At 34.9% G+C, this 25,000-nt stretch overlaps 3 protein-coding genes and 1 pseudogene across 4 annotated transcripts in view; 3 read left to right on the top strand and 1 right to left on the bottom strand.

Moving 5' to 3' along the window:
• LOC137656100 (carbohydrate sulfotransferase 11-like) overlaps positions 1–8,287 on the top strand; it is a 10,281-nt gene extending 1,994 nt beyond the window's left edge. The window contains exons 2-5 of one of the 2 annotated variants that reach the window (XM_068390276.1): positions 837–940; positions 1,729–1,860; positions 3,528–3,636; positions 7,624–8,287. In XM_068390276.1, the coding sequence (XP_068246377.1) occupies positions 837–940; positions 1,729–1,860; positions 3,528–3,636; positions 7,624–7,962 (684 nt within the window). In that variant the 3' untranslated portion in view covers positions 7,963–8,287. Of the gene's footprint in view, positions 1–836; positions 941–1,698; positions 1,861–3,527; positions 3,637–7,623 lie in introns of both variants that reach the window. The other variant, XM_068390275.1, reaches the window with a different exon arrangement.
• The window catches only part of LOC137656812 (mitochondrial thiamine pyrophosphate carrier-like), a 615,169-nt gene that overhangs the window by 268,989 nt on the left and 321,180 nt on the right, over positions 1–25,000 (top strand).
• The window catches only part of LOC137656101 (uncharacterized), a 505,345-nt pseudogene that overhangs the window by 205,652 nt on the left and 274,693 nt on the right, over positions 1–25,000 (top strand).
• The window catches only part of LOC137655970 (uncharacterized), a 59,966-nt gene continuing 46,130 nt past the window's right edge, over positions 11,165–25,000 (bottom strand). Inside the window, exons 17-18 of the mRNA XM_068390170.1 lie at positions 21,634–21,753; positions 11,165–11,758 (exon numbers count right to left, since the gene is read on the bottom strand). Of these exons, the coding sequence (XP_068246271.1) occupies positions 11,165–11,758; positions 21,634–21,753 (714 nt within the window). The remainder of the gene's footprint in view (positions 11,759–21,633; positions 21,754–25,000) is intronic.

The following is a 25,000-nucleotide window of genomic DNA, read 5'->3' as shown; positions in this document are numbered from 1 at the left end:
CCTATTCTTTACAGATTCTCCTCTGTCCTCATACACCTGACAACACTGAGATTGCCAAACAATTTTCCTTCGCTCAAGGGGTTTAACTACTGATTTTTGGGGTTATGAAGTACATTACAATAACAACGTAGGTTGGCCAGGGCACCTGCCACCCGTTGAGATACTACCGCTAGAGAGATATGGGGTCCTTTGACTGGCCAGACAGTGCTACATTGGACCCTTCTCTCTGGTTCCGGTTCATTTTCCCCTTTCCTACACATAACCAAATAGTCTAGCCTATTCCTTAAAGATTCTCCTCTGTCCTCTTACACCTGACACCACTGAGATTACCAAACAATTCTCCTTCGCTCAAGGGGTTAACTACTGCACTGTAATTGTTCAGTGGCTACTTTCCTCTTGGTAAGGGTAGAGGAGACTCTTTAGCTATGGTAAGCAGCTCTTTTAAGAGAGGGAAACTCCAAAATCAAACCATTTTTCTCTAGTCAGGCTTCCACTGTCTTAGGGTAGAGTTCTCTTGCTAGAGGGTACAATCGGGCACACTTTTCTATCTCATTTCTCTTCTACTTGTTTTTTTATTTCTTTTTGAAGTCTTTATAGTTTTTTATTAAAGTTGTTAATGTTCTAAAAGTGTTCTACTCTAATTGTTCATTACTTCTAATATAATTTATATCCTTATTTCCTTTCCTCACTCGGCTATTTTTCCCTGCTTGAGCCCTTGGGCTTATAGCATCCTGCTTTTCCAACTAGGGTTGTTGCTTAACTAATAATAATAATAATAATAATAATAATAATAATAATAATAATGATAATAATAAATGTATGACGTCACATTCCAGGGAGGTGCTTCTACATGGAAAACTCACTTTTTGAGTATGCTCGGCCAACGCAATATCAAGGAATCAGTGCATAAAATTTCTGTGAGCAAGAGAATAGTTGGAACGTAAGTCACTGTTTCGTGTTATTATGCTGAGGAATAGATTTGGAAACGTCCCTGCCTAGGTTCGAGTTCCGCTCAAGCTCGATAGTTTCTTGTAGTGTCTGCAACCTCGCCATCCTTGTGAACTAAGGATCGGGGCTTTCGGGAGCCTATAGGTCTACCTTCTGAGTCATCAGTGGCAATTGCCATGCCCTCCCTGGTCCTAGCTTGAGTGGAGAGGGCACTAGGCTGTTTATCATTATGTGTATAATGTTAGTCTCTTGGATATCATGAGCATTTTTTTTGGATCCTCAAATCAAATCATTGTTCTCTAGTCTTAGGTAGTGCCATAGCCTCTACTATGGTCTTCTACTCTCTTGGGTTAGAGTTCTCTTGCTTGAGGGTACACTCGGGCGCGCTATTCTATTCTTATTTCTCTTCCTCTTGTTCTGTTAAAGTTTTTATTGTTTACATAGGAAATATTTATTTTAATGTTGTTACTTTTCTTGAAATATTTTATTTTTCCTTGTTTCATATCATTAATGGGTTATTTACCCTGTTGGAGCCTCTGGGCTTATACCATCCTGCTTTTCCAACTAGGGTCGTAGCTTAGCAAGTAATAATAATAATAATAATAATAATAATAATAATAATAATAATAATAATAATAATAATAATAATAATAATATATTTTCCTGCTCTAGAGGGCTTCTAAGCTGTTCTCAAAAGGAGGATTTTGAAAAAATAAAAAATTCCTGTTTTTTCTTTCTTTTTTTTTTCAGACGCCGTATGAAAAAATCTCAACTTTTCAGGAAACTGCACCGAGGAAAGGGAGAAGAAAAGAGTGTCCGGATTATTTCAGTGAGACATCCCTTCTCCCGTCTCGTGTCAGCCTACAGAGACAAGTTCACCAATGGCAGCCGGACATTTGTGAGTAGACACAGGTATGCTCATTGTACAGACAATTGTTTGGTTTTGGTTCTGTGTTCTAACTATAAGGTGCACTGTTAAAATTTGCCTTAGATAACAAAAATAAAAAAGATAAAACGGTAAAAATCCTGGAATAAGTGATAAAAAAGAGAAAGGTAAAAATCCTGGAATAAATGAAAAAAGAGAAAGGAATAAATCCTGGAATAAATGAAAAAAAGAAAAAGGTTAAAACCCTGGAAAAAATGAATAAAAAAGAGAAAGGTGAAAATCCTGGAATAAATTAAAAAAAAAGAGAAAGGAATAAATCCTGGAATAAATGAAAAAAAAGAAAAAGGTAAAAATCCTGGAATAAATGAAAAAAAAAGAAAAAGGTAAAAATCCTGGAATAGATGAAAAAAAATAAAAAGGTAAAAATCCTGGAATAAATGAAAAAAATAAAAAGGTAAAAATCCTGGAATAAATTAAAAAAAAAGGCAAAAATCATGGAATAAATGAAAAAAAAGAAAAAGGTAAAAATCCTGGAATAAATGAAAAAAAAAAGAAAATGGTAAAAATCCTGGAATGAAAGAAAAAACGAGGAAAATATCCTGGAATAAATGTTGCCACAATTTTTACCGTTTTAAAAACGGAGATATTGACGTAAATAAGTGATATTAAGGTCTCCAACCCATAAAATATAATGAAAAATTAAGGTAAAATTTACGGTCAACTGTATTTTACTGAAATACCGTTAACAGTATATTTTTACGGAGAATTTCTGATTAAAATTACGGTTTTTTTTTTAAACCGTATACATAGGTATTCCGTTCATTTATTGTTTTTTTTTTTTTTTTTTTTTTTTTTTTTTTTTTTTTTTTTTTTTTTTTTGAGGGAATAGTCATCTATTTTATATTTCATATTTTATATTTTGGATTTTATATTTTGTTGATGCTGGGAAGAATTAGGTTTGACTATACTCAATTTTTTTAATGAGGCGTATTTGCACTGACTCGCAGGGGTGCCCTTTTAGTTCGGAAAAGTTTCCTGCTGTCTGATTGGTTAGGATTATCTTGTCCAACCAATCAGCGATCAGGAAACTTTTCCGAGCTAAAAGGGCACCCCTGCGACTCTGTGCAAATCTGCCTCACTAAAAAGAATGGACTATAGCTTAGGGTAGACTTCTCTCTTGCTTGAGGATACACTCGGACCCACTATTCTATCTTATTTCTCTTCCTCTTGTTTTTTTTTTTCCTTTAAAGTTTGTATAGTTTATATCATAAACGATTTATTTAGATTTTTCATTTATTGTTCTGATGATATTTTGATTGTTCATTACTTCTCTCTTGGTTCATTTATTTCCTTATTTTCTTTCTCCACTGGGCTATTTTTCTCTGTTGGAGCTTATAGCATCCTGCTTTGACAACTAGGGTTGTAGCTTAGCTAGTAGTAATAGTAATGATGATAATAATAATAATGAGGTTAATAATAATGATAATAATTAAAATAATAATAATAATAATGATAATGATAATAAAATTGATTATATTAATAATAATAATAATAATAATAATAATAATAATAATAATAATAATAATAATAATAATAAGAATAATAATAATAATAATAATAATAATAATTCAGTCATTATAACTATAACCCAATTTAATATTTCACGTCTTATCTATTTTGTCTTCAACACCAGGGTCAAAATTACTACGACAATCTTGAAATTGATGGACAGACCCGTAAAACCCTTCCAGTCTGTGGTTGTCCCTTTCTCCTTATTTCTCAAAGGCATCATTACAGAAAACGTAAGTAGGCCTACTGATGTTCAGCTACAAATCAAACTAGGTATGTGTAACTTAACTTAACCTGATAAGAATAATGAGCCTGCTCTTAACTTCTCTTTCCTCTTTCTTGTTTATGTATTTTGATAACCAGACTAGCCATGTGTAATTTGAGTTAACCTGATAAGAAAAATGAGCCTGCCTTTAACTTCTCTTTCCTTTTTCTTGTTTAAGTTTTCTGATAACCAGACAAGCCATGTGTAACCTAACTTAACCTGACAAGAATAATGAGCCTGCCCTTAACTTCTCTTTCCTCTTTCTCGTTTATGTATTTTTATAACCAAACTAGCCATGTGTAACCTAACTTAACCTGACAAGCTTAATGAGCCTGATCTTAACTTCTCTTTCATCTTTCTTGTTTATGTTTTTTGATAACCAAACTAGCCATGTGTAACCTAACTTAAAATGACAAGATTAATAAGCCTGACCTTAACTTCTCTTTCCTCTTCTTGTTTATGTTTTTTGATAACCAAACTAGCCATGTGTAACCTAACTTAACCTGCCAAGATTAATGAGCATGCCCTTAACTTCTCTTTCATTTTTCTTGTTTATGTTTTTTGATAACCAAACTAGCCATGTGTAAACTAACTTAACCTGCCAAGATTAATGAGCATGCCCTTAACTTCTCTTTCCTCTTTCTCGTTTATGTATTTTTATAACCAAACTAGCCATGTGTAACCTAACTTAAAATGACATGATTAATGAGCCTGCCCTTAACTTCTCTTTCTTCATTCTTGTTTATGTATTTCGATAACCAAACTAGCCATGTATAACATAACTTAACCTGGCAAGAATAATGAGCCTGCCCTTAACCTCTCTTTCCTCTTTCTTATTTATGTTTTCTTTTATAACCAAACTAGCCATGTGTAACCTAACTTAACCAGACAAGAATAATGAGCCTGCCCTTAACTTCTCTTTCCTCTTTCTTGTTTATGTATTTGATAACCAAACTAGCCATGTGCAACTTAACTTAACCTGACAAGATTAATGAGCCTGATCTTAACTTCTCTTTCATCTTTCTTGTTTATGTTTTTTGATAACCAAACTAGCCATGTGTAACCTAACTTAACCTGCCAAGATTAATGAGCCTGCCCTTAACTTCTCTTTCTTCATTCTTGTTTATGTATTTCGATAACCAAACTAGCCACGTATAACATAACTTAACCTGACAAGAATAATGAGCCTGCCCTTAACTTCTCTTTCCTCTTTCTTGTTTATGTATTTTGATAACCAAACTAGCCATGTGTAACCTAACTTAACCTGACAAGAATAATGAGCCTGCCCTTAACTTCTCTTTCCTCTTTCTTGTTTATGTATTTTGATAACCAAACTAGCCATGTGTAACCTAACTTAAAATGACAAGATTAATAAGCCTGACCTTAACTTCTCTTTCCTCTTCTTGTTTATGTTTTTTGATAACCAAACTAGCCATGTGTAACCTAACTTAACCTGCCAAGATTAATGAGCATGCCCTTAACTTCTCTATCATCTTTCTTGTTTATGTTTTTTGATAACCAAACTAGCCATGTGTAACCTAACTTAAAATGACATGATTAATGAGCCTGCCCTTAACTTCTCTTTCCTCTTTCTTGTTTATGTATTTCGATAACCAAACTAGCCATGTATAACATAACTTAACCTGACAAGAATAATGAGCGTGCCCTTAACCTCTCTTTCCTCTTTCTTGTTTATGTTTTGTTTTATAACCAAACTAGCCATGTGTAACCTAACTTAACCAGACAAGAATAATGAGCCTGCCCTTAACTTCTCTTTCCTTTTTCTTGTTTATGTTTTTTGATAACCAAACTAGCCATGTGTAACCTAACTTAACCAGACAAGAATAATGAGCCTGCCCTTAACCTCTCTTTCCTCTTTCTTGTTTATGTTTTGTTTTATAACCAAACTAGCCATGTGTAACCTAACTTAACCAGACAAGAATAATGAGCCTGCCCTTAACTTCTCTTTCCTCTTTCTTGTTTATGTATTTTGATAACCAAATTAGCCATGTGTAACATAACTTAAAATGACAAGATTAATACGCCTGACCTTAACTTCTCTTTCCTCTTCTTGTTTATGTTTTTTGATAACCAAACTAGCCATGTGTAACTTAACTTAACCTGACAAGAATAATGAGCCTGCCCTTAACCTCTCTTTCCTCTTTCTTGTTTATGTTTTTTTTTTTTTATAACCAAACTAGCCATGTGTAACCTAACTTAACCAGACAAGAATAATGAGCCTGCCCTTAACTTCTCTTTCCTCTTTCTTGTTTATGTATTTTTATAACCAAACTAGCCATGTGTAACCTAACTTAAAATGACAAGATTAATACGCCTGACCTTAACTTCTCTTTCCTCTTCTTGTTTATGTTTTTTGATAACCAAACTAGCCGTGTGTAACCTAACTTAACCAGACAAGATTAATGAGCCTGACCTTAACTTCTCTTTCCTCTTTCTTGTTTATGTTTTTTTTTATAACCAAACTAGCCATGTGTAACCTAACTTAACTTGACAAGAATAATGAGCCTGACCTTAACTTCTCTTTTCTCTTTCTTGTTTACGTTTTTTATAAGCAAACTAGCCATGTGTAACCTAACTTAACTTGACAAGATTAATGAGCCTGCCCTTAACTTCTCTTTCCTCTTTCTTGTTTATTTTTTTTTATAACCAAACTAGCCATGTTTAACCTAACTTAACTTGACAAGATTAATGAGCCTGACCTTAACTTCTCTTTCCTCTTTCTTGTTTATGTATTTTTATAACCAAACTAGCCATGGGTAACCTAACTTAACTTGACAAGATTAATGAGCTTGACCTTAACTTCTCTTTCCTCATTCTTGTATATGTTTTTTGATAACCAAACTAGCCATGTGTAATCTAACTTAACCTGATAAGAATAATGAGCCTGGCCATAACTTCTCTTTCCTCCTCTTGTTTATGTTTTTTGATAACCAAACTAGCCATGTGCAACTTAACTTAACCTGACAAGATTAATGAGCCTACTCTTAACTTCTCTTTCCTCTTTCTTGTTTATGTATTTTGATAACCAAACTAGCCATGTGCAACCTAACTTAATCTGACAAGATTAATGAGCCTGCCCTTAACTTTTCTTTCCTTTTTCTTGTTTATGTACTTTGATAACCAAACTAGCCATGTGTAACTTAACTTAACCTGACAAGATTAATGAGCCTGCCCTTAACTTTTCTTTCCCTTTTCTTGTTTATGTTTTTTTATAACCAAACTAGCCATGTGTAACCTAACTTAACTTGACAAGATTAATGAGTCTGACCTTAACCTCTCTCTCCTTTTTCTTGTTTATGTATTTTGATAAACAAACTAGCCGTGTGTAACCTAACTTAACCTGACTACATAAATGAGCCTAACCTTAACTTCTCTTTCCTCTTTCTTGATTATGTTTTTTTATAACGAAACTAGCCATGTGTAACCTAACTTAACTTGACAAGATTAATGAGTCTGACCTTAACTTCTCTTTCCTCTTTCTTGTTTATGTTTTTTTATAACCAAACTAGCCATGTGTAACCTAACTTGAGCTGATGAGATTAATGAGCCTGCCCTTAACTTCTCTTTCCTCATTCTTGTTTATATTTTTTGATAACCAAACTAGCCATGTGTAACCTAACTTAACCTGACGAGATTAATGAGCCTGCCCTTAACTTTTCTTTTCTCATTCTTGTTTATGTATTTGATAACCAAACTAGCCATGTGTAACCTAACTTAACCAGACAAGATTAATTAGCCTGACCTTAACTTTTCTTTCCTTTTTCTTGTTTATGTATTTGATAACCAAACTAGCCATGTGTAACCTAACTTAACCTGGAAACATAAGTAAGCCTGACCTTTGCTGTTCTTTCCTCCTCCTTGTTTTTATTTTTATATAAGTCGGTAAATGAACAATCATGCAATCATCCATTGCATCATGTGTTTCAACTTCCAGAATCGAGGTGGCGTCTTGACCATGAACAGGCACTGGCGTCCTTACAGCAGTAACTGCAAACCTTGTCGCTTCCCATATGATTATATTGTGAAGCAGGAAACTTTCGAGGAGGACCTTCGCTACATCGTGCTCAAACTCGGGATTGAAGAGGTCGATGTGACGACTCGGAAAAACTATAAAAGCCTAAGCAAGTTTCCCACGTACGAGGCCTATTTTAGAGATATACCTGATGACGTCATAGTTCGATTGTACAATATCTATAAGCAGGATTTTTATCTCTTTGGCTATGACGTTCCTCAGTTTGTGCAGGACGCCTTGGCCAATAAGGGGTCCAGATGAAAGCTCGTGTGGAAAAAACTATGTGTATGTAAATATGTTTGAAATTTTGTATGGAAAAAGATCGTAGACAAATCATACGTAAAAGTTAATACGGTAAAGCTCGTATGGTATAAAGTAAGGTGTATGGAATACAAGCTCTACCCAACTGTGGTCTGCACAGGGTGAATCTGTGACATCACTCGCTACGTGGCATGTAAACATAGGCCCTCTACAACAACCCATTAAAGCAAGGAGATATACACTATTTACGAAGCAAGATGATAATGACTGAGGATATATTGAATACCTCTATTTTTATAACAACTTCTGTTCAATGAAATGATAACTACCAAGTTTAATATAACTTAACATATAATGATCTAAATTTAACAAATACATATCTGAATCTGTTCTGGTGAATTCTTATCCCAGTTGGTATCAATATTTTAAATGGGTAAATCCCTCTCATTCTCTGAATGGATTCAAATTCACTTGAATTATAAAACGGATGTTGTTGTTGTTGTTGTTGTTAGTTATTGTTGTTGATAGTTATTGTTGTTTCAGATTTTCTGGCCCTTGCGACCAGGCACGGGCTCTTGCACCCTTGCAGCCCGTAGGTGTATGGTTGATTTTTGTTTGGGTTTATAAGTAATTTAGGTTATGGGATATTGGCAACTTTTATTTGAAGGTGTTTTGGGATAGAATGTGGGACAAGGATAATCAGCAAATTTGCTTTTCTTATTCTTATAGGCGCCCCAGCCGATAAATATACCTATTTGATCTCATGTATATAATCATGTAAAGATTAATGATATACCAATCAAACAGTCTAAAGGTTTAAAGATTTAGAGGTTGCTTATGAGTGGCAGAGGCAAAAGACAGTGACATTGCCCTAGCAAGCAGGACAATGCTGTAGAGACTGATCATATATTATATGATCAGCGCCCAAGCCTGCTCTCCACCCAAGCTAGGACCAGGGAGGGCCAGCAGTGGCTGCTGATGACTTAACAGATAGACCTTAAGGCTCCCCCAAACCTCCCATCCTTAGCTCACAAGTATGGTAAGGTTGGAGACATTAAAGGAACTAATGAGTCTGAACGGGACTCGAACCCCCGACTGGCAATTACCAGGCAGAGACGTTACTAATCAGGCCACAAAAACCCTATATTAGTTCAAATAACACAGCTATAGTCTTAGAAACATGTATTCTATAGACCTTGGTATATAGCTATGGTAAGGAGCTCTTCTAGGAGAAAGACACTCCAAAATCAAACCATGGTTCTCTAGTCTTGGGTAGTGCCATAGCCTCTGTACCATGGTGTTCCACTGTCTTGGGGTAGAGTTCTCTTGCTTGAGGGGACACAGTATTATTTCTCCTTCTCTTTTTTTTTAAGTTTTTATAGTTTATATATGAAATATTTATTTCAATGTTGTTACTGTTCTTAAAGCATTTTATTTCAATTGTTTATTACTTCTCTTGTAGTCTATCTATTTCCTTATTTCCTTTCCTCATTGGGGTATTTTCCCTGAGCCCTAGAAGATCTGTTTGTTGTAAAACGAATTATTATTATTATTATTATTATTATTATTAAATAAGCCACAACCCTAGTTGGAAAAAAAAGGATGCTATAAGCCCAAGAACTCCAACAAGGAAAAATAGCCACGTGGGAAGGAAATAAATAAACTACAAGAAGCAATGAACTATTGAAATAACATATTTAAGAACAGTAACAATATTAACATAACTCTTTCATAACTAAATTACAAAAAGAGACTTATACCAGCCTCCTCAACATAAAAACACTCGCTGCAGGTTTGAACTTTTCAAGTTCCACCGATTCAACTACCTGATTAGGGAGATTATTCCACAACTTGGTCGCAGCTGGAATAAAACTTCAAGAATTCTGTGTATTATCTAGTAAAATTTATGGATCTGATTCGAACTTTTTTTTTGTGAATAATAATAAATGATATTTACCCGAATTTCAGGTTTAATTACATAGAAAGGATTATCTAACTGTCTTACGACATCAGATATTTCTCTTGTTACTGTCCAATCCAGTTTCAGGGTTGTGAAGGATATTTTAAAAATAAAAACAGTACATTTACTATTTAATCTTTTATTATGGGATATTTACCCATTTTATTATTTTTTTCTTGTTATTCCATACTTATCTATACTAATTCTAGTCAGATTAACCACCATTTTGTCTATCATCTTAAACCTAATCCGTCACCCTGCTACCAGTGACATCATCGACATTTAGGGAGGCATTTCCTCCACACGCAAAGTTCTCGTTACTCCACCAAGTATGTTAGAAATTAATCCAGACCCTGGAATTCCTTACATTTATTTTCTCTTTCGAGCCTTAAAAGTCTGAGAACATTTGTACCATAAAGTGTGAGTTATCCTTAATTATAGACATGGGTGACCTATTACAAAAAAATAAGATACAACTACTACAATGGACCCATCGAACGTTATTTCTCATGGTGTGAGTACAACTCGTGCCATCTATCACTCTTCTTTCCTTACGCTAAGCGACTTCCTCAATATCTGTTCCCCAAACAGCTGGGAACTATCACAAACCTTCTGTTTGTAGACACTTTAGTACTTCTCACTCTTATTCTTCCCCACTGTCATCCTTACATTGAGGGGTTGGTTGCCTGATGCGCCCTCTTCAATGCCTTCTGTCGACGACATCCTCTTTCACCTCTCCATATCATCCTTCACTTCACCTAAACTATCGTCATCTCACCATCCAAATCATTTATTTTATCACAGGTGTAACTATAGTGGGGGTGACAAGAGGGTCTTATTGAAAATGACCCAGGGCCTCCAAGAGAAAGGGGCCTCCAAACAGTGGTCAGAAAATAAAAGTATTTAAGTATACATTGAAAACTAGAAAAACACTCTAAGATTGCGGACCTTTTGCCACGGCATTTTGCTCGACCTTGACCTTTGACATAGGATTTTCAAAATTGAATCAGTTCCACATCTCAACATAGCAAATAATCCCTGAAAGTTTAACTACTCTATGAGTAAAATTGGGGCCAGGGGCAAAAACATAACCTCCTCCCAACTTTGTTGGCGAAGGTAATTACCACCAACTCACCAGAGTAAGGTTATAAGGAGGCTCTTTAACTAACTCAGACCCCCGGGTCCCCAATTCTCTAGCTATGCCCCTGAGTAAGTACAAAAGATAATCGTGCCTCAGATATCCTACTCCGGGTATGCGGTAGCAACTTCTTCGTCCCCCGGACGCACCTTCCTACCTGCCATAACTTTCTGGAGGAAAGCAACGATCCAAAACACGACTGAAAATAGGACGTAAACACTGAGTGTCACAATCTTCCCAATTCTGTGGATGGCTATTGACTTGCTGTGAGGCTGCGTCGCTTTCCTGCGTTCCCCGAAGGAGAACTTTCTGTCGCCTTCCACCTCCGACACCGGGACGATCTTGGTGCGAACGTTCTTCGTCGCAGTCGGGGACTGGAACGCTGACGACTGAAACGCAGACGACGTCGCTGATGCCTGCGAGTTCGTGGGAGCATCGTAGTGATGGTAGAACTCCACCGCCGTGTGGATCAGGATGGTGATGAAGGCGAAGACGATGGAACCGAAGAACCAGATGTCTATGAGCTTGAAGTACGAGGTTTTGGGCAAGTTGTCGGCGATCTGGGCGAAGAGGGTCGTGAGGACGAGCAGGGCGGTCAAGGACACCATGATGCGGTTCTGGAAGTCGAACCACTTGAAGAAGAATGTGGTGAAAGAGATGAGGTTGATGAGGGTCGTCGGAATGAATATTGTCACGATCTGTGCGGGATAAAAGATAAATAATAATAATAATAATAATAATAATAACATGGATGTGAAACTTTAATCTTCAAACACCAGATATGTGTCATCGACATTATCTCCTCAATATGATAAAGGGCAAGTGCCTGACTATATCGATATGAGAGCAAACTTAAGTAGAGGATATTCTAACAACGTGTAAGTAAAAAAAATGCACATGGTCAGGGCATCTAACGAAAATGACAGACAATAGATGGACGTTAAGAACGGGTCCTTAGCCTAGAGATTGCAAACAAAGCAGGGGACAGAAGAGAAGACGATGGATTGACGAACTAAGAAAATTTGCGGGTGTGGACTGGCATAGAGACCATAAACAGACGCAAGTGGAAGGACATGTCTGAGGCTTTTGTTCTGCAGTGAACTAATAATGGCTGCTAATATATATATATATATATATATATATATATATATATATATATATATATATATATATATATATATATATATATATATATATATATATGTGTGTGTGTGTGTGTGTGGTCAGTTGAGCTCTTGTATTTCGGGTAGGGGGAGAGGGATAGTCATACTCCGGTGAGAGGGGGGAGGGTGTTGCATGTGCATATCTAACTAAATATTTAGCTGTCATTTTTTGACTGGTAGCATACACTAGTTTTGTGTAATAGAAGTTTAAAAACTAAATTTTCAGCCAATTATTTTTCTTTGCGAAAGTTAAAGAATATATTTGCCATTGGTTGATTTAATAGAAGAGTTATGGTTTACCACATAAACATTCAGTAACTTTTTGGAATGTTTGGCCAATTTCATCGAATCAGTTACATTGTCATGAAGATTCGTATGAAATATGCTAGTATGTACGAGCGCGTTACTAGGACCTGATTATTTATCGTGTTACAAGAAGCCAATGAATATAATATCAACATGATCTGAAATTGCAAAACAAGCGATTTCCTTATCCCTTGCTAAGTACATTTGGTCGTATAATTTCAATGATTCATATAGAGTGTTCATAAAATACTCTAATGTGATTTTATATCAATTTCAATTGTCAAAAATAAAATTTTATATTATTTTATATCTTATAAATTTTATAAAAATAATTATTTTACACTTCAATGATAGAAAATAAAGCAATTATTTCTAATGAATTCCAAATGATCCCTGGCGTAATATAGGAACACCATTTCCAAGGTAGCTTTTTCGAAAGTGATCAGAGATAAATTTGGATGGCACCGAAAAGTGTTATGATATATAATGATATTTAAAACACAAATAAAACTCATATAACGAAAAATAGTAAAGGAAGATGCCCGAAAATAAATAAAATCAAAATAATGCAAATGGCAACATCTCGAAGATGCACAACACCCGAGATTTTCTCGTAAACATTCGAATCGAAGTTGCTGCTTGAGTATCGTTCTCGTGATTCAGTTATAAAGTGATTTTATTTCTATAACAAAGGTTTTTAGTGAAATTCCTCTGCATGCGAAAAGCGACTAGTGTCTATACGTGCTTGCAAGATACCTTAAACCGCCTCAGAATAAGTAAAGAATTGGATTTAAACGTTTTGTTGGAGTGCTTGAGAAGCCGGGGGGCCACGCACCAAAAATGGCGGTATGTTTAAAATTTCCTGATACAGTAAAGTTTGTTCGTTATGGGGCTACTTTGGCAAAATAGATAATGTGTAGTGAAGTTTTATTATGTAGAGGTTAATGTATTTCAATGTTGTTTTAAAAGAATATTAGTTTATTTGTGGTTTAAAATCTAATTGGTAGTCTGTAGGCCATTGCGATACTAGGCCTAGTATAAAAGTAGGGAATGTATTCACATGTAAAATTAGCGGTAAAACTAACTCCTACATTGAGAAAATATATTTTTTTTTTCAACCGGTTTATTGCCAGTGGATTTTTTAGATTTTTATCGGAGCAGGTCTTCATAATGTTATTTGACTTTTATAACATGTTTACCCCTCTGGTTTTAAATGGATATTCTTTTAATCTTTATTTATGATATACGGTATCGGCGTCAGTGACCTTCAATGTCAGGATGCCAGAGAACTTCAAATCAATCAGTCAATCAACCGGTTCAACAGAAGTGGCTTTTTCAACGTCATTTACTCCCGAAATATCACCTAATACACTATTTATTTTTTTACATGTAGTGGGAGTTTTGCCCATTCAAACCTGATTAATTAAGGATGACGTAAAAAATAAACTATTTTTAACATAATGCGTAGAGCCTATTCTTGATTAGGCCTAAAAACTAAAATTAAATTGTAACACAAGTATTTCAGTCGAGATTAGGTTATCCGGTTTTATTATAGTTACGGACGGGGACAACTTATCACTAAAATACAACCTTTTTCCCGTAGATAAAACGCCCGTTTCCTTAGAAAATTACACTTATTTTTACAACTAAATACTTAATGATATATATATATATATATATATATATATATATATATATATATATATATATATATATATATATATATCCATCCGATAATGGGGGGGCCCCCAGTGGGAACCCGGGGTTTTGGATGGGGAAAACATACTGGGAAAACGGTATATATTGGTATAGCAAACATTTTCTTCTCTGTACATTAAAAGGTGCTACTATAGCGTGATTCTTGCCCTCATTTTCTGTTCCTACCACAATATGGGGATTCAAATCTACTATAGCGTGATTCCTACCAAGGGTGCAGAACCTAACAAACCCACCTAACCTAACCTAGTAGTTCCCAGCTCACAACCCCTAGCCGGGGGCAAGGCCCCCGGGCCCCCCTTCCTAGGTGATAACCTCCTGGGCGGGGGCAAGCCCAGCTGACTATCCTTCCCAGGTCACAACCTGCTGGTTAGACAACAAGATTGAGAATTTGAGGAAAAAGGGAGGAGTTCCACAGCATCTACTCCAGGGGCACTTGGATGAACACTGCTGGCGTGTTTTGAAAGCAAATCAAGACCACTTCGTAGCAATCATAAGCGACATTAAGTAAGTTTTTGTTAGTTAATTTTTGTTACTAAATTAGGGGTTGCAATACAGTATTAACGCCTGAAGTTGATTCTGATTGTTTAAAGTGCGTTTTATGGAATTTTCAGCATGTTTTATAGAAGGGAATATATTAAAATAGTGTCAAGAAGTATATTTTATCAATCCTCCATTGGTAGGAATTACCTCATACCCAAAAAATAGGGTAGGAATCACACTATAATAGAATCCTGATGGTAGGAATCCCACTATAGTAAAATCCTGATGGTAGGAATCACACTATAGTAAAATCCTGATGGTAGGAATCACACTATAATAGAATCCTGATGGTAGGAAGCACACTATAGTAGAATCCTGATGGTAGGAATCACACTATAATAGAATGTTGATGGTAGGAAGCACACTATAATAGAATCCTGATGGTAGGAAGTACACTATAGTAGAATCCTGATGGTAGGAATCACACCATAATAGAATCCTGATGGTAGGAAGCACACTATAGTAGAATCCTGATGGTAGGAATCACACTATAATAGAATGTTGATGGTAGGAAGCACACTATAATAGAATCCTGATGGTAGGAAGCACACTATAGTAGAATCCTGATGGTAGGAAGCACACTATAGTAGAATCCTGATGGTAGGAATCACACTATAATAGAATGTTGATGGTAGGAAGCACACTATAATAGAGTCCTGATGGTAGGAATCACACTATAGTAGAATCCTGATGGTAGGAATCACACTATAATAGAAAGTTGATGGTAGGAAGCACACTATTGTAGAATCCTGATGGTAGGAAGCACACTATAATAGAATCCTGATGGTAGGAAGCACACTATAGTAGAATCCTGATGGTAGGAATCACACTATAATAGAATGTTGATGGTAGGAAGCACACTATAATAGAATCCTGATGGTAGGAAGCACACTATAGTAGAATCCTGATGGTAGGAAGCACACTATAGTAGAATCCTGATGGTAGGAATCACACTATAATAGAATGTTGATGGTAGGAAGCACACTATAATAGAGTCCTGATGGTAGGAATCACACTATAGTAGAATCCTGATGGTAGGAATCACACTATAATAGAAAGTTGATGGTAGGAAGCACACTATAATAGAATGTTGATGGTAAGAAGCACACTATAATAGAATCCTGATGGTAGGAAGCACACTATAGTAGAATCCTGATGGTAGGAAGCACACTATAGTAGAATCCTGATGGTAGGAAGCACACTATAGTAGAATCCTGATGGTAGGAAGCACACTATAGTAGAATCCTGATGGTAGGAAGCACACTATAGTAGAATCCTGATGGTAGGAAGCACACTATAATAGAATCCTGATGGTAGGAAGCACACTATAGTAGAATCCTGATGGTAGGAAGCACACTATAGTAGAATCCTGATGGTAGGAATCACACTATAATAGAATGTTGATGGTAGGAAGCACACTATAATAGAATCCTGATGGTAGGAAGCACACTATAGTAGAATCCTGATGGTAGGAAGCACACTATAGTAGAATCCTGATGGTAGGAATCACACTATAATAGAATGTTGATGGTAGGAAGCACACTATAATAGAGTCCTGATGGTAGGAATCACACTATAGTAGAATCCTGATGGTAGGAATCACACTATAATAGAAAGTTGATGGTAGGAAGCACACTATTGTAGAATCCTGATGGTAGGAAGCACACTATAATAGAATCCTGATGGTAGGAAGCACACTATAGTAGAATCCTGATGGTAGGAATCACACTATAATAGAATGTTGATGGTAGGAAGCACACTATAATAGAGTCCTGATGGTAGGAATCACACTATAGTAGAATCCTGATGGTAGGAAGCACACTATAATAGAGTCCTGATGGTAGGAATCACTCTATAGTAGCACCCTTTAAAATATAATTTTACCCGAAATTGTCCAGATATACTTATGAACATCGCCCAAGGGGCCACTCTATATCAAGCTTGAACCAGGGAGGGACAGGGAATGGCTCCTGATGACTCGGTAGGTAAACCTATAGACTAACCCCCCCCCCCCATACTTAGCTCACTACAAGGTTGAGGTTACAGTCACTGCAAAAAACTATCGAGCTTGAGCGGGTCTTGAACCCCAGTGTATCAGATTGCTTGGCAGGGCCGTTTGCTATAGGGTTTCACCTTTCAGTGGTATGGGAAAACTGGGTTACTTGATGTATGGTAGATTATTCATATTAAAACTAAATACTGATATTTACTGATATAGTGCCCTGAGAGAGAGAGAGAGAGAGAGAGAGAGAGAGAGAGAGAGAGAGAGAGAGAGAGAGAGAGAGAGAGAGAGAGAGCGAGCACATATCACATACCTTGAAGCTAAACATTTTTATTGACTTATTTGCCAGGGTGTATATATATATATATATATATATATATATATATATATATATATATATATATATATATATATATATGTGTGTGTGTGTGTGTATATATGTATATACACAACCCTTTCTGAGTGGGGATACCTTAACGTGGTGAAAGGGTTTGTGTATCACCATGACCAGCAAAGCTGTACTAGTGAGAGCCAACTGTACTAGGTTGATTTGCTGTGAGTGAGCAGACAAAAGTCTCCTACCATCACCAAATCCGTTGTTGCCAGCGTGGTGATGAAAAATGTCCAAACCCCAGATATGACTTAAGGCCATGTCTGAAGGTTTAGTCCTGCAGCGGAATAGAAATAGCTCTATGTGTTGTATTTGTTATACAGGTAAGTTTAAGAAGCGTATCTAATTTGTTTATATATTCTTGATTGTTCTGAATTTTGGGTAATTTTATGTTGATTATTATGGGTTTCCATCTACTGTAGGCCTACTCAAGTCATCAGAAATAGTCTGTTTGGTGGCATTAAACGTACACAAACTCGTAGTGAGACTAGGGTACGCATTTGATTATTAAACTTAATTTTACATTAAACGAAGAATGTTCTCAATGGAATTCAAGTAATGCATGAACATGAATGTGATGATCTGCAAATGGCTAAGATACATTTACGAAAGTGCACGGGATAACCTGTATGTGCCACACGTGTTTCATACAGTGTAACGGTTTTAATTTTTATCTTAAAACTGGCTCTTCCCTTCATTGATAATAGACTATCCCGTGTTATCACACTAGCTGATACATTATTATGTTTGAATTTTTGTGTCGTTCTTCCTCGCATGTCGCTGTATATAAAATCTTTGATTGTTTGATAAAGTGTAGTTGCATTCACCTCGGACATATGATACACATGTATGATTGGATAGAATTTGCTCTCATGTATGGTAAAAACAAAGTACGAACGGATCAATTGGACGGGACATCCTGATTCTTATAAGTGCACGAACGTTTGTGTTGAAGAAATTAACGGACGGATACATATGGCGCAGGCAAATATACCAAAGTGCGCGATGGCGCTGAATGTACGAAAGTGCTTTATGAAATCATAGAATTGACCACAAAATCGTTGGCCTTCGTAGAACTGCGTATTTGAAAGTTATTTAAGGTAACGAATTCACTTTTAAAGAATGCATCCTGAATACTGGACTCTCTCTCTCTCTCTCTCTCTCTCTCTCTCTCTCTCTCTCTCTCTCTCTCTCTCTCTCTCTCTCTCCAAATTATGGTTGAAAATCTTGATGCTACTTATACATACACAAACTCTCTCTCTCTCTCTCTCTCTCTCTCTCTCTCTCTCTCTCTCTCTCTCTCTCTCTCTCTCTCTCTCTATATATATATATATATATATATATATATATATATATATATATATATATTTATATACATAGTATATATATATATATATATATATATATATATATATATATATATATATATATTATTGCATTACATTTCAGTAGTAATTATTTATTATCTCTGGACGTGAAGGCAGTCTTCGAAAGCGTGCTTGACTCCTCTCCATAAAGGAATGTCACCAACCTTGGCATAGGCCTATATGAAGGCAGTCTTCGAAAGCGTGCTTGACTCTTCTTCATAAAGGAATGTCACCAACCTTGGCATAGGCCTATATGAAATCAGTCATCTGTAACATGAAGGTAGGTATTGCCGTCATGGATAGAATTTTATTTTCCTTCAGTTCCTGAGTTTTTCCCACATTCGGGACTTCACGGCTACTTCCACCTACATGTGGCACATGGGAAAAATTTATACCGCATGACACAGAATTTAAACAAGTCTTAAACATTTTCGTTTATTATATACATATATAAAATGTTACCTTTGAATGGCACATGAGAGAGAGAGAGGAGAGAGAGAGAGAGAGAGAGAGAGAGAGAGAGAGAGAGAGAGAGAGAGAGAGAGAGAATGTTATAAGGAGTTGCAAGGATTTTGGATGTCTTAAAGACTTTTGAATGTAACCGTGGATACTCCATTTGCTCTTTGGTAGAGCGATTTAGCTTAAGCATTTAGATAGTTCATATGATCTTGTCTAACTTATTCTTGAACTCGTTTACCGTGTTACTGTTTACGACATCCGCTGGAAGTCTATTCCAAGTAGTTGCTATTTTGTATGTAAAGCAATTGCTACATTGAGTGGTGTATCTTTTCAAGGAGAGAGAGAGAGAGAGAGAGAGAGAGAGAGAGAGAGAGAGAGAGAGAGAGAGAGAGAGAGAGAGAGAGAGAGATCAAACTACCAGCCTCACTCTGTGTAATCTTCGTGCTCTAGTCCTAGTTTCACTAGTTGTGAACTAAAAATTTTCCCACTTAAGCTACCTCAGTCATCTATACAATCTATGGATATTGTTACAAAGTTTCATCATCTGGTAGTCTTAAATTAGTGTTTTTATAGTAGAAAAAAAATATAAATAGTCGCCTGTTTGTTTTAATCTAAAATCAGTTTTTGTGGGTTAAAGAAATTTGATTTCATTTTAGATTAACTTCAAGTTGATAATTTTAAACATATGTTTGGTGTTTAATCTTATTCCTTACAGGGACATTAGTCATTTAACCTTACTCATAACTTAGCAGTTACATGAATTTAGTTCTATAAATAACCAGAGTGGGACTCGGTAGAGCGCAGACATCTTATTTCTCGACCTTTTGCTCGACCTTGACATTGACCTTAACATGTATTAATTGGCGTGGATTTACGTACGCTAAGATATGAATTAAGTTTGAAGTCTCTGTGACAAAAATATCCAAACCTATGGATAACGTGAATTGGACATTTTATTTGACCGTAACCTTGAACTTTGACTTTGACATTTCAAAATTTAATCATTTCTAGCTTTTTACATAACAGTTAATCTTTGCAAGTTTCATTATTCTACGATTTAAATTATGGCCAGGAAGCTGTTCACAAACAATCACACATACAAACAGTGGGTAAAACAACCTCCTTCCAACTTCGTTGGCGGAAGGAGGAAATTTCCAATCTCGCTTTCAAGTGACATTTAATGTTTTGATGATGAGCTGCAAATTCAATGTTTTGGTCTTCATTTGCTTTTTTTTTTTTTTTTTCTAATTAAGGTGTAATGACCATGTTAGCTTTTCGTATGAATTTAATGGAATTTCAGGGAGAACCGGTTGATACTTTTATGGTGCAACTAAACCCACGCAAAATACACACACGTGCATACACACACACACACACACACACACACATATATATATATATATATATATTATATATATATATATATATATATATATATATATCACTAACATTCGTGATTTTAATCAATGTAAATATTAACCACAATGGTATTTTAATATATTCTGCCTTTGGGAATGTATATCCACTGGAAATTCATTCATGTTAAAATGCTTCTGGCTGGGCAAGGATTCGAACCTATGCCTCTGAGTCGAAAGAGGTGCCATTGTCGTTGATATTTACATACACAAATATGTATATACATATATATATATATATGCATATATATATCTTCTGTCAATATATATATATATATATATATATATATATATATATATATATATATATATATATATATATATATATATATACAGTATATATGTGTGTGTGTGTATATATACAGTATATATATATATATATATATATATATATATATATATATATATATATATATATATATATATATACATACATATATATATAATATATATATATATATATATATATATATATATCTCCTGTCAATATATATATATATATATATATATATATATATATATATATATATGTATGTATCTTCTGTCAATATATATATATATATATATATATATATATATATATATATATATCTTCTGTCAATGTACACGGTTTCCTTCTTTTTGAAGAACTTTGCGTTAACTTTGGGGTAGACCGTAGTCCCAATCGGCTGCCCTGCCTGAGATCCCATAGACCCCGGTAGCTAACGTAGGTTCATGTGTTGTACAGTAACCAGCGTCCTTCCCAGCAGAGAGGAGTCCTGGTGCGGTTAGGTCAACAGTTCGAAACCTGTGAGGTGTCCGTTATGTTTTTAGGTGTTGGAGAGGCTTTGTTTGTATATATATATATATATATATATATATATATATATATATATATATATATATATATATATATATAATATACTGTATGTATATATATATATATATATATATATATATATATATATATATATATATATATATATATATATATAGGTAGTAGGTTGGCCAGGGCACTAGCCATCCGTTGAGGTACTACCACTAGAGAGTTATGGGGTCTTTTGAGTGGCCAGACAGCACTACATTGGACCCTTCTCTCTGGTTACGGTTTATTTTTCCTTTGCCGACACACACATACCGAATAGTCTGGCCTATTCTTTACACATTCTCCTGTGTGTATGTATATACACACACTTTTCTTGATAAGGGGATTCCTCAAGCAGGTCTCTTACCTCCGACATGAAGAGGTGCTTCATCTCTATGACGGTTACGAGTCCACTGTAAGGTTCGTCGGACGTCAGACGCTCCATGTATACTTCACCAATGTTGTATTCCGTCAGCTGGTCTTGTCTCTAACGAGGTGGGAGAGATAGGAAAGTGTTAGAGAGGCTGAAATTTTATTGTTTTTTATTTTCTGGATGATACAATAATTATTTCGTGTATTGGAAATTAGGCCTATTGGGATATTGTCTCAAGAATTATTGGGGAATCAACTTGTATATTGTCTGGGAGAGATAGGAAAGTGAACTTTTATTGTCTATTATTGGTATGATTTTCTAGAATGTAGAATAATGATATTGTTATTAAGGAATTCATGCCATTGGAATTAGGCCTATAGGGATATTTCTCCATGAAGTAATGGAGAAGAATGGTATTTTTTCTGGGAGAGATAGGAAAGTGTTAGAGGAGAGGCTGAACTTTTATTGCCTTTAATTTTCTAGATTATAAAATAATAATTTTGTTATTAAGATATTCATGCATTTGGAATTAGGCCTATTAGGTGTTGTCTCACGAAGTAGTGGGAAAACCTTGTATTTTGTCTGGGAGAGATAGGAAAGGGTTAGAGAAGCTGAACTTATATTGCTTATGATTTTCTAGATTATAAATAATAATTTCGTTATTAATGTATTTGTGCATTTGGAATTAGACCTATAGAGATGTTGTCTCACGAGGTAGTGGGGAAAAACTTGTATTTTGTCTGGAAGAGATTGGAAAGAGTAAGAGGTGAGGCCGAACTTTTATGGTTTATGATTTTTCTAGATTATAAAATAATAATTTTGTTATTAAGATGTGCATTTGGAATTAGGCCTATAGGGATATTGTCTCTCGAAGTATTGGGGAAACAACTTGAATATTGTCTGGGAGAGATAGGAAAGTGTAAGAAGAGAGGCTGAACTTTTATTGTTTATGATTTTTCTAGCTTTCACAATTGTAATTTTGTTATTAAGGTATTCATGCATTTGGAATTATATAGGCCTATAGAGATATTATCTCACGAAGTATTGGAAGAAAATGCTATTTTGTTTGTGAGCGATAGTAAAATGTTAGAGTGTCCGAGGTTTTATTGTCTATGATTTTCTAGATTATGAAATAATAATTTTGTTATTAAGATATTCATGCATTTGGAATTAGGCCTATAAGGATGTTGTCGCACGAAGTAGTGGGGAAAAATTTGTATTTTGTCTGGGAGAGATAGGAAAGGGTTAGAGGAGACGCTATGCCATAAGAGGCTAATTTTTTAAAACTTTTTATGTTTAAGGTTTAATTTCCTATTTCGATAAGGGTGTGATCTAGTTTTGTACAATAGTAATTTTGGGAAAGTAGGTCTATAGGAATTCTTTTTCCGCGAATTCTTAAAAGAAGAAAAAAAAATATTAATATCCAGAATACATAAAGAAGTAAAGGCAATTTTCATATCAACCGACAATCGTGTGATAAAAATGGCTTTATATAAATGAAACATCGTTTACAGGTAATAAAAACAGTCTCCTATTGTACTATGTTATGATAGGTGCGTATCGTTACTATCTGACTCTCCCCAATATAGCGGTTATTAAATCCATTATTAACGGTAGTTAATTATTAAATCGTTTGGTAATTAGATAACAATTATTATTTCCAAGGATGATATATCGTAAAGCAAAATAACAAACTTCCTAAAGTTGTAGTTATAGGATTAAAGATGATTTGGCATTTGACGTTGCGCGATATCTGGGAGTTGCCAGAGACGCCTCCTGTTCGTATTTTTTTTTCCGTTTATTCCTCCTCTTTTTTTTTTTTCTTTTTTTTTTTAGCAATTCTTTATTTTTTCTAGAAAGTCGTCAATCAACTATGTAAATGTTTGTTTCATGGAGTATTGCTGCTCTTAATTATTTATCGTGAAAGATCTATTTTCATGGTACTGTTCTTAAATTTTTTTTACTGTTCATTACTTCTCTTGTAGTTTATCTATTTCCTTTCCTCAGTGGGCTATTTTTCCCTTTGGAACCCTAGGGCTTATAGCATCCTGCTTTTCCAACTAGGGTTGTAGCCTAGCAAGTGGTAGTAATAATAGTTTTTTATTCCCCAGAGAGACATCTGCCTCCATAGATTTCTTTCCTAATCTTTTGATTTGCATTGGTAAAGAGTCTTATAGGAATATTGTAGTAGGGAGGTGACGGGATACCTGAATTATTTATTTATTTTTATTTTTATTCAAATTTCCGTTGTGTAGTTTATGGTATCGCAAAATTCAATGTCTGAAAATTTGCCTAGTTTTAAACCAAACAATAAAGAAAAGTTAGCACCAAACTATTTGCAATAAAAGGGAAAAAACAAGGAAGGTAGATATTTTATGTATGTATATATATATATATATATATATATATATATATATATATATATATATATATATATATATATATATATATATCCGGTCACCACAAATCTCTCGGGTCCAGAAATATATTTATGAAGTATAAATATATTCATATACACATATGTTATATATATATGTATATATATATATATATATATATATATATATATATATATATATATATATATATATATATATATATATGTGTGTGTGTGTGTGTGTGTGTGTGTACGTATATAATATATATATATATATATATATATATATATATATATATATATATATATATATATATCTCTCTCGTTCATACTTAGAGACATTGCCAAAGGTATAACTACTCGGTCTCTAGCAGTCCCTCGTGTAGGGGGCGAGGGAGTAATCATACCATGGTGAGAGGTAGTACCCCGAAATATACAATGGGAAACCACTAACTCCCACAAAATGCCCAAACTGCCGTGTTGTCGTTAGGAAAGGGGGAGTGGTTGGGAGGTATGAATCTGTATATAATCTATCTAAATATTTAGCCGTCATTTTTTTGACGGGTCGCGTACACTAGTGGAGAATGAAGTTGGGTGAGAACTCTGTCCCAATGCTTCATATTTGCTTGCTTATGTGCGATGTGGCCGTTATTATTATCACTTGCTAAGCTACGACCCTAGTTGGAAAGGCAGGATGCTATAAACCAAAGGGCTCCAGTAGTGAAAAATAGCCCAGCGAGGAAAGGAAATAAGTAAATATGCCACAAGAAAAGCTTAAGAACGTTAGCAACATTAAGAAGAGCACTAACAAAAAGTCTAGGAAAATGCAAGTTAGGTTTATTCAACAAGACAGCGAGCATGTATATAGAAAGTTGAGAGCAAGAATGGCACAAAATTCAAATAGTATAATACATGCGATGGCAAGCTTAAACAGGTTTCTATTATCAGTGCTGGGGTGATCGAAAGATAAAAAAAGCAATATTA

The sequence above is a fragment of the Palaemon carinicauda genome, chromosome 17 (assembly GCF_036898095.1).
Source record: "Palaemon carinicauda isolate YSFRI2023 chromosome 17, ASM3689809v2, whole genome shotgun sequence".
NCBI classification, from domain to species: Eukaryota; Metazoa; Arthropoda; class Malacostraca; order Decapoda; family Palaemonidae; genus Palaemon; species Palaemon carinicauda.
Note: the sequence above shows the minus strand (reverse complement) of the source record. Positions and strands in the feature narration are given on the sequence as shown.